The sequence below is a fragment of the Lissotriton helveticus genome, chromosome 7 (genome assembly GCF_964261635.1).
Source record: "Lissotriton helveticus chromosome 7, aLisHel1.1, whole genome shotgun sequence".
Lineage (NCBI taxonomy): Eukaryota > Metazoa > Chordata > Amphibia > Caudata > Salamandridae > Lissotriton > Lissotriton helveticus.
Window position 1 is genome coordinate 1,943,545,041 of NC_136068.1, and position 14,075 is coordinate 1,943,559,115.

General features: G+C 43.6%; 1 protein-coding gene across 4 annotated transcripts in view; it reads right to left on the minus strand.

Annotated features, from left to right (window-relative positions):
• Nucleotides 1-1,700: 1,700 nt before the first annotated feature.
• Nucleotides 1,701-14,075, minus strand: part of LOC144770958 (uncharacterized) — a 48,426-nt gene continuing 36,051 nt past the window's right edge. For all 4 annotated transcript variants that reach the window (XM_078655808.1, XM_078655805.1, XM_078655807.1 and 1 more), the window contains exon 3: nucleotides 1,701-8,420. In XM_078655808.1, coding sequence (XP_078511934.1) covers nucleotides 6,238-7,518 — 1,281 coding nt within the window. In that variant the 5' untranslated portion in view covers nucleotides 7,519-8,420 and the 3' untranslated portion in view covers nucleotides 1,701-6,237. The remainder of the gene's footprint in view (nucleotides 8,421-14,075) is intronic.

The window sequence follows — 14,075 nt, forward strand, 5'->3', positions numbered from 1 at the left end:
TTCCTCACCATAGGTGAGTAACTCCAGGTTTTCAGTTGTCAGATGCAATGTTATAAACCGCTCCGTTAAAAAACTTGTTCCTACGTTAGCACAGGGTGAAGTCACAGATTCTTCTTCCCCCTCCGCCTCTTTTAAGAGAATCCCACCTTATACCTCAACCCCCAGCTTTATTAGTTCTCTTCTCCAGCACTGTGGTATCTCCCTGCTACCCTTACCCCTCTGTACTTCTAATCCAGAAGACTTTCCAACCCAGTCCTCCTCCACTCTGTCAGGGTTAGTCAGAAGGGTAGTCACGGTATCAGGGGGCGTGAGTGAACTCTTTTCTGGCCTCTCGGCTGATTCATCAGTCACTCGACAATCTCCCCCCTTCCTCCACCTTACTTGGGGTTGATCTGGGCAAGGCGCGGGAACAGACCTCCAGCTCCCTTCTCCCGGCGGCTCCTCCCATGGACAACAGGTCCAGCGCACTCACGCCAGCACCGAGGGAAGGCCGGTCTGGGGCTGCCGGTGATTCAGTCACCCGCACTGTCTTCGCCGCCTCATTCGACGTTCGCGCCACTGCACAGACGCGGGAGAGCAGCGTCTCTACCAAGCGCCGCCTCACTCGTCATTCGCGATACTGCACAGGCGCGGGAGAGCAGCGTCTCTACCCAGCGCCACCTCACTCGCGCTATCAGACGCCCAGTGCTTCTGGGCCTGCGCGGAGCTTCCCCGGCTCACACCTCCGATGGCCGCATCACCTTAGTCTGCGCGAGGAACAGCGCTTCCTTGCTCAAGCGCCTAGCCCGGCACCGCCTCCACAAACACTCGCCTCCGCTCCAGAGGCTCCTCGGGCAGCGCAGGGCGTCACAGCTCGCTCCAGTCTCTCCCTCTGGGCAACCGGTAAGGTGGTCTAGCGAGGGGGGGGGTTTCCCAGACAGCAGCTAGGACAACATGGGGTCAGAGGGACTCAAGGGGCCAACAGCAGTTGCCAAGCCGATTCCCTCAGATGACAAAGTCTAACAAGAGGGTTTGGTCAGGGGTTAGGGGGGGGAACGTCTTCACGAAGATGCTGTCTATCTCTCTGACAAACTAACTACTTCTTGCGCGTCCACCTCCCCTCACCACTGCCTCTCTCCTCAAGCTCACTGGACTGCACAAAATGGCTACCTGGCCCTTGCCCTTTTATAGACTGACCTCCCAGGGTCCAGTAGGGTCCAGAAGGTTCTAGAATGTCTCTATGTTATCTTATGGGGCTTTCTCAAAGGTTGGCAGTTAGGGCAGTTGAAAACCACCATTTTGTGTAACCCTCACTTCTAGTCAGGGAAGGCACCTAGGCCTCAGGTAAAAACTGTGGGGGAAAAAGAGCATCTAACCCCTGCCAATATCACAAAAAAAATCCAGTGGACACAAAAAGATTGAAAAGGTTTTGAGGGGCAAAAAGGGGACAAAATAAATAAAAATTAGGAGGGACTACCCAAAGGCAGACAGGTCTAACAGCCACCAACTGATGCCTGAACATTGTTTAGAGCCCCAATGCTTGAGCGTGAAAGTCAGGTTGTTGTAGCCCCGCCCAACCTCACTCAAAATATTTGTCGGTGTGATGTCCATGCTTTCTGGATTACTAACAGTACCCTAAAGGGATCAATGACACAGTGGAAATTTAAACCCAATTTCCTACTTTTGAATATGACACAATTACTCACTAAGAAAAGACAAAATATATTTAAATATGTTTATTTCAACAGTCTCATCCTGTTCTTAAAAACATTAGTAATAATCACACCAAAAATATTAAGAACATCACTAATGCATGTCAGCAATAGTGAGAATAAAATGAACATTTGGAACATGGTGGCAATGTCCTTGGCATCCTAACACCCTCATGAAAACTTCTTTGAGTTACACTATGAGAGCATCAATCAATTACCATTTGCTCACTTTGCCTCTGGATTCAAGCTAGCCTGGCTGATGAGGCCTGTTAGCCCAAAACTGGTCCCAGGATGCTTGTTTCTGATCCAGGGAAGATCTGGCTTGGCAGTTCTGGCTGGACTATTCCCATGAGGAATAGGGCCAAGACTGATTTGCATATGGCTTGGTCTGAACTGGGGAGGCAAAATAAGGTAAAGAACGATGATGGATTCAACCCAGATGTGTGACTGGGGATGAGTGTCTCAAAGTTTCAGCGCTCCATTCATCATCTCCTTGTGTTTGCTTCATATCGCAGCACTGTCACCCCTAGGGGTATCTGGGCGCTGTGAATGCAATGTCAGAATAAAGGTCAGGAAGGTGCAGAAAGAGGCAAAATAAAGGTCAGAAAGGAGCAGAAAGAGACAAAATACAAGTCAGAAACTAGGAGAAAGAGGCAAAATAAAGGTCGGAACGAGCAGAAGAGGCACAATGGAGGGCAGGAGTGAGCAGAGAAGAGGCAGAACAATTTGCAGAAAACGAGCAGAGGAGGCAGCAAACCTAAGACAGCAGAGGCACGCTGGACAGGAGGACTGTCGCAGGGGGAGCTGGCTTCCATTAAGTAGGTCCTGGGAGAGGGCGGGTCTTAGGGAGAGGTGTGGCGCCGCGGCCAGGGCAACTGACGCTGGAATCTGGGGACCACGGTTCGATCCCCGGCTCCGGCGGCAGGTTAGCCCAGCACCATGTGACTCTGGGCAATAGCTCGCTTAATCTTCCCGACGGCCCCCAGCGCCTAGAGACCCTTACGGGTGATTGTGCGCTTTACAAATGTGGACTTTACTTTACTTTAGGGTGGCAGTAGGAGGGAAACGGCTGGAGAGGAAAACAGCAGAAAGAGGAGGATCATTTACAGAAAGAGGCAAAAAGAAGGTCAGAAATGAGCAGAAAGAGGCAGTATAAAGGTCAGAAACAAGCATAAAGAGGCAGAATAAAGGTCAGAAATGAGCAGAAAGAGTAATTTGCATCTAGATTTTCTGCATGCCTGTTCACAGCAGAGAAGCTGTGGTTATTAGGCTTTGACTGGGAGAGAGAATCGCCTAGAAAGAAAAACACACACCAGCTTGACTCAGCTGCACTCCTTTCGGAGTTGGCTCAATATCCACCTCTCAGCATAGGAATGAATGCTTCAGCAGTACGACAGTGTGGCAGGGCCTCTTGCGATAATCTGGGGTGAAGACCTCTCTACATGGGTTTTTATAGGTTTGACCCCTGACCTTTACCCTACATTGGGGGGGGGGGCTTTCCACCTAGTTCGAACGTAACCGGTATGCACCAATACAACAAAAGTAATTCAATTCAGTCTACATTGTTTCCCTTATACGTTTACTGTCTGACTTCGTAACGTAGTTGAAAGAGGACTTATGTCACCGTAGATGCTTTTCAAGGTCATTGTCTGGATGATTTGACACTTCACAAACTCCTTGAAAGATAAGCACATGCAGTATATAGGCCAAAGGTAGAAAAGCTAAATTCACGTAGTTGAGTCAAATGGCTGTGTATTACATCATATTTGGTGATTCTGTTACTAAGTAAAATCCATGACTCTAAAGGGAGACATAAAGCTTCATATTTAAAATGAACTCATAAAATTAGCATGAATCAACATAAACATAACATTTATGTATACATAAAATATTATAAAATATGTAAAATAGAATGAAATAATGCAGTAAGATTTACACAAATGCTTCTTTTAAGCCTTTCATGTTTCAGGTGAAAAGATAAAGCGCTGTATCATATAAAAGACATCAATATAAAACATATTATCATACCATGATGTCTTTTAGGAAGAGATGCAGTGTTATAATTCGGCAGACTGCTTTTACTGTCTGAACTTGAAACATAGATAACAGGGAACTTTTCTCAGGTTTATGTCACTTTAGGTGTTTGTCAAGGCCAATGTCTGGATGATTTGACACTTTCATAAGTTGCTCAAAAGATAAAGACATGCAGTATATACGCCAAAGTTAGACTGGCTAAATTAATGGTCTGACACAAAATGGAGACTGGCCCTATGGTCTTTACTACATCGTCATGACTTTTACTCCAAATGGTATCCATGCCAAATTAGAGTCACTACTGTGCAAGAAAGGTGCTAGTCGACCATAGGCCCAAATACTGCAGCCATCTCCCAGGACAACTGAGATAATTTGGGTTTTGTAGACTTTTGCAAGGCTTTCTTTGTAGAAAATTACAGGGAACCACACAAGAAACACCACCCCGGATTCCCCTGGGCATTTAGTTGTTATAAATATCCACCATTGGTAGGGCTGCCTGTGTGCTGGCTAATCCTGGGCAGAAATACTGCTGCCATTCATTCTTGAAACTGTGTTTTAAAGCATATACTGGGCTCTTTCAGTTGGCATTCTTGGTAGGAAAATGTGCAGGAATCCTTGCAAGCTACACCACCCTTGATTAACCAGTTGTCAGAAATGCCCATGTTGGTAGAATTTCCTGGGAACTGGCGAGGATGTGACCTTTACGCCCCTCAAACTAAAACAGAGATAATGAAGGTCAAGTCCTCCACATTTAAGGGAGTAAGGTTCTATATTAGACTTGCTGTCATAATTTGCCAATGTTTTGAATTTTCCTTTCCATAAGACAAAACCGTCAACCTGACTATAGCTTGAGAAACAGTAGGTTTAGTAACTCATGACTCGAGCTTTACATTAGGTGCACCAGTCAAGAGTTCCCATTCCTCCTCTCCTCCATATACTTTCTTATGATCGGTCTAACTGATCTCACATCCGAAGCTGCTGTTACATAGATCCCCTTCATACAGCATTACTCACCCACATTAGGACTTCTCAGCCAAAGGCAAGGTTTTTAGCAATGTAAATGGGAAATATCAAAATGACGATGACAAGATGTCAATGACTTTCAATTGCCATAATTAAGCCCTGTATTTAGGTGACTCAGTAGCTACCTCAGATCAAACCACATGTTGGTGCCCCGCCTCCCTCTCCTGTAGATATTATCACTGACGGATCATCCCGGCAGGATTTGTGCCTTCTTAGACATGTGTATGTGCTAGCCTTGCTCTCCATGGACACTGCTATTACCACAACTGCTTGACTGGGTTCCAAATGATGAAGATGATATTATCTTTGAGTGCTGTAGATTTTTGTCTATAGACCTCAAACTAGGCAGTTTGATTTGTTGAGGTCCTCTTAACGCAGCTTTGAAACCCCCAAGAAGAGAACGAGTGCTTACTCACGTAGAGTTCAGAGATACATCGTTCTCTTGTGGAACGAACTAGTGTCGGCAGAGCTTTAAGGGGTTTTAACAGCACAGAGGAGTATCACGTGAATGGTTGCTTGCTAATCTGTGTATTCATTTATTTGTAGAGTGCACAGTGGTCAGATGAATCATGGTGCCAAAAGAACGGTGGCCCGCTGTCTAGACAGAAATCACGTAGAATAGCTAGCATCGAGTAGTACTATTGGATGGCTACAAACCCTCATGCTCAACCAGTGCTGGTAAGGCGACATGTCAAAATATGCTAAGCATTGCTGTTTGCAAGGAGCAGGTTTGAGGAAGATCAACTGGTGCTCACCCCTCCTGAAGATACTACAGACGTTTCCTGAAACAAGCAACATAATCAGTTTCCAGTTCCAACAGCTGGTGCCTCACCCAGAGTTAGACAATCCTTAAAGATGGGAACACAGGAGTACCTTAGCTTTCCTCAGTAGCAGTCACATTCCACTGAGATATGCTTCAAATATTGACTCACTTATAGTTGATTCTATTCTATTTTCCCTCATTTTCTTTACTATGAAGTGAGGATGAAAATTATTTGAATGCAGTCCAGACGTACGAATAGCATTTACCATTGTGTCTGGCACTCATTGTTAGTGGTGTTGCATAGAGATGTATTTCATATAAATGGTACTTTTTTATAAGCCATTTTGATCACAGTGGGAAAATAGTCTTTTTTTCTCCTGTAGTGTCTTTTCTTACACTTAGAGTAAACTATTTGAAATGGAGGGCTTTCCCAGGTGATTTTCCAGAGAAGAAAGTGAAGTGCATCATATCCAATTAACTTCACGTTCAATACACAGTCAGTATGTATATGTCTTTCATGTTTTTGAACTATGATCTCAAAATGCTGCTGTGCAATCATCAAGAATTAGTAATCTCATCTGCCCAGATGTATTGTCAGGTGAGTCGTGAGGCTTCATTTAATTCTGAACCTGTTACCATATTCTTAGCATCAATATCGTTTTCTCATCTGTGTACACTAATGTGTGTTATAACACTTTTTTTGCCACTTTGGTTTTTCTCATATTCTTAGCTCTGATAAGGTTTCTCGCTTATATGTCTCCTCTCATGCGCAGTAAGATTTCCCTTCTCACTGAACCGTTTCCCACATTCACAGCATTGATATGGTTTCTCGCCAGTGTGTGTTCTCTCATGATCAGTGAGATTTCCTTTAGTGATGAAACTTTTCTCACATTCACTGCATTGATAAGGTTTCTCACCCGTATGTATCCTCTGATGATCCGTGAGACTTTTTTTCACACTGAACTTTTTCACACATTCAGTGCATTGATATGGCTTCTCACCCGTGTGTGTCCTCTGGTGCTCGATGAGAATTCCTTTCCTACTGAAGCTTTTCCCACATTCTGAGCACTGATGCGGTTTCACCCCTGTATGCATCCTCTCGTGTACAGTAAGAGTTCCTTTCGCCCTGAACCTTTTCCCACATTCACTGCATCGATGTGGTTTCTCGCCTGTGTGCCTTCTCTGGTGCATTATAAGATCTGTTTGCTGCATGAAGCATTTCTCGCATTCCGAGCACTCATATGGTTTCTCACCAGTGTGTGTCCTCTGGTGCGTCATAAGACCTGCCGTTGAAATGAATCTTTTCCCACATTCTGAACACGGATATGGTTTCTCACCTGTGTGAGTCCTCTGGTGAATTGTAAGACATTCTTTTGAATAGAGTCTTTTTCCACATTCTGAACATGTGTATGGTTTCTCACCTGTATGTGTCCTCAGGTGAATCATAAGACGTTGTTTCGAATAGAATCTTTTCCCACATTCACTGCATTGATGCGGTTTCTCGCCTGTGTGTCTTCTCTGATGAATTGTAAGAGCTGAGTTTGTACGGAAGCATTTCCAACATTTCAAGCATTCGTAAGGCTTCTCATCTCTGTGTGTATTGTAATGAAAAACAAGAACTCTTCTCTGACTGAACATTTTTCCACATTTGAGACACTGATATGGTTTCTCACCTGTGTGTGTTCTCTGGTGAATAGTACACTGTTGCTTCACTCTGAACCCTTTTCCACATTCTGAGCACTGATAAGGGTTCTTGCTTATGTGTGCCTTTTTATGAGCAGTAAAGTGATCCTTTCTACTGAGGCCTTCTCCACATTCTGAGAAATTATAGGGTTTCTCATCTGGGTGCAATCTCCGGTGATGAATAACACGTTCTTTACTTTTGTACCCTTTTCCATATTCCAAGCACTGATAAAGAGTTTTTGCTGTATGTGTTCTGTGGTGCCTAATTAAAGTTTCCTTGTACCTGAAGCATTTTCCACATTCAGTGCATTGATAAGGTTTCATGTCTGTGTGTGTTCTCTGGTGGACAATAGATTAGTTATCTGACCAAAGCTTTTCCCACATTCAGAGCATGGATATGTTTTTCCCCAGTGTGTTTTCTCTCATGCATACTAAGGCTTGTTTCTGAGTGAACCTTTTGCTACATCCATTGTATTCATAAGGGTTCTCACCAGTGTGTTTTCTCTCACACCTAGTAAGATGTCCTTTGTGACCACAGCTTTTATCACATTTACTGCACTGTTAAGGCTTTTTGCCCCTGTGCACTCTTGATGTGAATTTAAATGTATTTTCAGAATAAAACTTTTCAGTCAATGCATTGATATAGTTTCTCTTTTGTATGCACTCTCTGGTGAACAGTAAGAGCATTTTTCAAATATAAATTTTCCACATATTCGGTGCACTAATAAGCTTTCTCTCACAAATCCGTTCTCTGGTGATCAGGCATCGTTCCACATATGCATTCTTCACTTTCACTCTCTGGTGGACGTAGCTTAGGTTTCTCATCAGTATAGGTTGTCTCATATCCACTTCCACTGAAGTTGTATTCACATTCAGTCAATTAATAACCATGGTATGCACTCTTTTGTTGACAGAAACAGTTTGTGTGACTGAATTTTTCCAGAGTACATTGCTTAATATTCATTACTGCTCATTTTCTCTGCAAATGTTAAAAGACATTTTTAACTATACATGTCTTAGGCGTGATAGCTATTCCTGGCATTTTTATCTTGACCAACAATTGGCCTTCAGTGTTCCGTTGTGTCTGATGTGTAAGATGTTATTCTTTTGATTAGCTGGCACAGATAATTGTCAATGTCGCTTTTTTAATGAATTCAGCTGCAGCATTGTCTTCAGAAAACTCAACAAGATGTTAATTGTGGACTTTCAACACCCACATCCGTCACCTACAAATTAAAAGGAGAGTTGTAGTATTAGCTTTATTCGTACACACGGCATTATCTACATGAAACAGGGTATTTCTCAGTAGAAGTGTAAAGAGATATTTGTTTTTTCCATGTTGTTAATGATAAGGCGTTGTATTCCTATGGATTCCGGATGCATGCATACCATACGTATTCAGTAGCACCCAGGCATTGAAATGCACAGAAGTCTGGATTGCCATTTGCTACTCACGAATTCAATCTACTACGGTCTCCCTAAATCTCAGCTGTCTAGGTTGCAGATCGTCCAAAACCAGGCTGCTCGGCTGGTCTTTAAAATCCCCAAATGGCAGTCGGCCCAACCTCTACTACGCCGCCTTCACTGGTTACCAGTGAACGAAAGAATCACTTTCAAGGTTCACTGTCTGGCTTTCAAAGCTCTCACAGGTCCCGCCCCTGCGTTTCTCAAGTCCCTAATCTCCTCCTACTGCCCCCCCTCGTAACTTGAGGTCCACCCACCTCCAGCTCCTTGTCGTCCCCCGTTTCAAACTCTCTAGATCGGGTGGCCGCAGCTTCTCTTGTCTAGCCCCCAAGCTGTGGAACTCCCTCCCCCTTCCCCTCAAGTCATCTTGTTCCCTTCTTTCTTTCAGGAAATCCCTAAAAACACTACTTTTCCCGCACTCATTTTCTTTTTCCCTCCCCTGTCCCTCCTCCTCTCTTCTCAATCCGATTAGCGCCAGTAAAGTCCACATTTGTAAAGCGCACAATCACCCGTAAGGGTCTCTAGGCGCTGGGAAACCTATGGTGACAGTGCGCTCAAGAAATTTGTTATAACATAACATAAATGCCTGATATCCCCGGTGCTGCTGACCAACACCACACAGGCACCACAGCAATCTCACAACATCTGGCCACTGAACATGGGGTCCCTGAAAGACTAAACCCAAAACCAAAACGCCTCCAATTTACAGAAAATCTCTTACATCTGACAGGAACACAGTGGCCTAGATGAATTGTTTGAGGAATTGGTCTCAAAGGACTGAGCACTATAGATGCTCTTGAGTAGTTTGCTCATTGATCTTGAGTTCTGGACAACTAATCTCTGTAGCCACTTTGCCAATCAGTGAACACAGAACACAAATCTAGGGACTATCTCCCAAAAGGAACAAGCCTTTGCTGCGCCTATAGATCTTGCCTTTGTAAGGAATTAGCTGATTTTTCACCTTTAACAATTCTTGCTGCAGAAAATGAAAAAAAACAGTACTGGCAAAGCCAATATGTCTGGCTTTTTAACAGTGAAAGTGTTTGTTAACTGATGGCAGCATTATGTGCATTTCAGCGGGTTTATGGAAGGTCGAGTCAGTGAATGCAGAGTATGGGTCAGTGAGAGAACTGAGGTGGGTCAGAGGGAATGCTTACCGTAGGAGAGACCATGAGAGTAGGCGGGTTAGGTGGAAAGGCCACACATTCCTACACAGTAAGCAAATATACATTCAGGCAACACTAACTAGGGCACAATGAAACACATTTCAGCATAGAAACAATATACTCAAGAACACCACATGCTAGCATGCGCTGCATGCACCCACACACACAGACACACGCATAGTGGGCACAGGATTCCAACACTAACAGTTACCATTTGTATTACTGCCAAAAACTGAACCTACCTGCAAGAGTCTGGAGCTGGGCTTGGAAGAACACACAATACAGTAACAGGTGTTTAATTCATCAAAGGTAAATCCATCATTTGGAACTTAATGTCATAAAGATATCATATATTCCAGCCATTCGTCAATGGGACCCACCAGCAGGACCCGGCAAACTCAAAGCCTAGTATCTCAAGCAGTTAGGAAAGTAATTTTTTTGTAGTTCTGTCTGATGGAAACAAAGATTTTAATAGGAACAAAGCAAATCAGAACACTTTACTTGGAGATTTGCAAATTATAAATATTTTTGCTGAAACTAATTTTCACACATTGATTAAACGCTATATAGTTTTATCAGCAAAACTGCATGTTAGTGGTAACGTCGGAAGCCATTTCAATGGAAAATATGATGTCAGTAAATGACAGAGCGCTACCACAACATGCTTTAGTAATATACATATTAAAAGTGTGAGTTTTAAAACATGAACTGAGAAACATTCCTGTCCCTGCCATGATGACAATGCTATTAATGTATGAAGAGATAAGTCAGGCGTCACAAATACCCTCCATGTGCACTAGATTCTTAATATACTTGGAGCAAAAGTTTAAATCAAAAGAGTATTTTGTATAGCAGAAACGCTGAACTCCTATATTTGAATGTACTCTTTTATATGAAAATGAAGAAAAAGGTGACTGTAAAACAAAATATTTACCATGGATCACACAATTTGAGACTAGTTTACGGGTCAAGCACATTACAGTTAGGTTGAGTAGTTTACTGAAGTCACTAGACGTGCAGGCCTGTTAAAATTTGTATTATTTTTCAAGGCCTGTGTTTTTCTTTAAGGAATACAGGCTGCATTTAAAACAAGCATTGGCAAAGCCAATAGGTCTCGCTTATGGAAGAGCTATTGTCTTTGCCAATGTGTTTTAGCCACGTTGTACATCAGTGTGGCTGATGTTCAGCATGCCTAAAAGTTCGTGGCGCAGAGGAGAGTGAGGTGCAGTGTCTGGAGTGTAATGGCGAAGAGTAGAGCGTCATGAAGTGGCGAGGCATAGAGTGTTGTGTATTGGAGTGGCACAGAGTGGAGTTGTGTAGAGTGGAGTGGCGTAGAGCAGTGTGGACTGCTATAAAGTGTATTGGCGTGGAGTGCTGCAGAGTATAGGGGAACAGAGTGCAGTGGCGTAAAGTGCAGTGATATACAATGCAGCATCATAGAATGCAGTGGCTAGATTTGAGTGTTGCATAGTCGAGTGGAGTGGTGCAGAGTAGAGTGGCGTAGAGGAGAGTGGCGTAGAGTGCAGTGGCATAGAGTGGTGCAGAGCACAGTGGCTTAGAGCGGTCCAGAGTAGCATGCAGTGGTATGGAGCGCAGTGGCTTAAAGTGGGGTCCTGTATGAGAATGCAGTAGCATAGATTGGAATGATGTATAGTAGAGTGCAGTGCCGTAGAGTGCAGTGACGGAGAGTGGAGTGGTGTGGTGCTGGCTAAAGTAGAGTGGTGCAGAGTAGAGTAGGTTGGTGCAGAGTAGAGTGGTGCCATAGTGTGTGTGTGGTGCAGAGTGCAGTGGTATACAGTGGCATAAAGTGCAGTGGCGTAGAGTAGATTGTTTGAGAGTAGAGTGAAGGGGCATGGTGCAGGCTAGAGTGAAGTGCAGTAGACTGGAGCAGTTCAGGGTAGAATGAAGTGGCGTAGAGTGGAGTTGTGCATGGTAGGGTGCAGGTGTGTAGAATACAGTGGCATTGAGTAATAGCGTAAAGCGGTGTAGAGTTCAGTGGTACAGAGTATATTAGAGTGGCGACTTGCTGCTACAAGCACAGGGCTCCTGGTTTTCTGTATTAACGCTGGATTGTATTACCCGTTCGCTCTGCCCACTCTTTGTCCTAATAATGATTCCATACTTTGTGTAGCCATTACGGGATGACAAGGCTTTTACATTTTGTTACTGTGCAAATGCTAGTGGTTCTAGTAAAGAACTATTTCGTACTGTAAAAAATCTAACCACTATTAAAAAAGATGAATCCTCAAATCTTAATCAAGAATTTTGTGACGCTCTAGCCTTTTCCTTTAGAACAAAGATAGAGCAAATTTATGATCAATTTACTAATTTGACACTAAAAGTTAATCAAACTGAACAAGAAATTGGCGAAAAACCTCAGTTACTTAATTTTTCTCTGACTTCTCCTTCGCAAATCACTAAGCTGATTTCTCTGGCAAGTCTGGCTCACCTAAAGACCCCTGTCCCCCAGAAATTCTACAAAGTATTTGTCATCTTGTAGGACCCCATCTATCAAAGATATTTAACCAGATGATTGAACAAGGAAGCTTTCCCACTGTGTGGAAGCAGGCCTGTATTTTGCCTCTGCTTAAAAAGAATAATCTGGATGCATCCGACACAGCCAATTATTGGCCGATCTCGAGAATTCCACTTCCGGCAAAGATAATTGAAAAAACCATGAATATGGAACTTTCTAACTTTGTTGCAACCAATCACATTTTAGACCACAGCCAGTTTGGTTTTAGAGCTAATCGTAGCACAGAATCGGCTCCAATTAAGACTACAGAGGAAATCCGTATTTCATTAGACAGCGGTGGGTCAGCAGCCTTGGTGCTGCTTGACCTATCCGCTGCATTTGATACGGTAGATCATAGGCAACTGATTTGTCATCTAAAAGAAGCTGGGATAGGAGGTAAAGCCCTGTCGTTGCTGTCATCGTTTCTAGCAGAGAGGACTCAATCAGTCCATCTGGGAAAGTTTAAGTCGGCACCTTTTTCCCTTCCATGTGGTGTTCCGCAGGACTCGTCGCTGAGCCCTACACTTTTCAATATCTATGTAGCAGAATTGGCACCACTAATAAGAAGTTTCAATTTGACCCCAACATCCTATGCCGACGATACCCAGCTGGTGATCTCGACAGTGGATAAGGACATTAATCACGCATCTAAGCTTCAGGTCTGTATGCTCTCCTTAAGTCACTGGATGAGCACGCATTGCTTAAAATTGAATTCAAGCAAAACAGAAGTGATTATGTTCGGTAATCTTTTTCCGCCTTGGTCACCAGCTTGGTGGCCAGATAATCTCGTCCCTCCCCCTACCTAAAACGTAGGGGTCTTAATAGATGGAAAGCTCAGCTTTAAAGCTCAAGTCTCTAAGGTGGTGTCCTCTTCGTTCTTTACGATTAAGATGATTAGGAAAATGTTGCCTTTTATTACGAAAACATGCAGAAAGTCAGTAGTAACTTCCTTAGTTTTGACTATTGTAACGGACTGTACATTAAGGTGCACGCCAAACTTCTGAGGAAGTGACAGGCAGTGCAAAATGCCCCTGTGAGACTGGTTTTGGATATTCCAAAACATCAGTGGTAAGATCAGCATTGCGAGAACTTCACTGGTGCCAGTTTGTCAGCGGATAAAGTTTAAGACTCTCTGCCTGGCCTTCAAGGAGCTTTATAAAGAAGGACCGAAGTTTCTAGGACCTGTTTAATTGGTACTCTCCAAACAGACCTCTACGTTCAGCCAATGCATATTTGATGCGGGCAATTAAGATAAAGAAAATGAACTGGGGGGAGAAGTCTTACATTTAACACTATTAGAGAATGGAATGCTCTTCCTTTGCCTCTTAGAAAAATTCCTTTCCTTCTGGAATTTAGGAAACAGCTGAAGACTTGGCTTTTTCAGCAATAGTAGCACTTAGCATAGTATGTTGCACCGGAAGCGCCAAGCCACCTGAAGGTATTTGTGCGCTGTACACGTTTTACTAACATTAACATTAGCATAGAGTGCAGGTACGTAGAGTGGAGTAGTACAGAGTGGATTGCATTGGCATAGAGTGTATTGGCATAGAGTGCAGTGGTGTAGTGTGGTGTGGAGTTGTGCACAGGAGAGTAGAGTGTCTTAGACTGGAGTGGTGTAGAGTAGAGTGATGTGGAGTGCACTGAAGAATGAACAAGGGTCAAAACAATATGCACATTTTCACAAATTACATGGTTCTGAAGCCCTTACTGAATCTTGATGCTAATTACAGATCGGG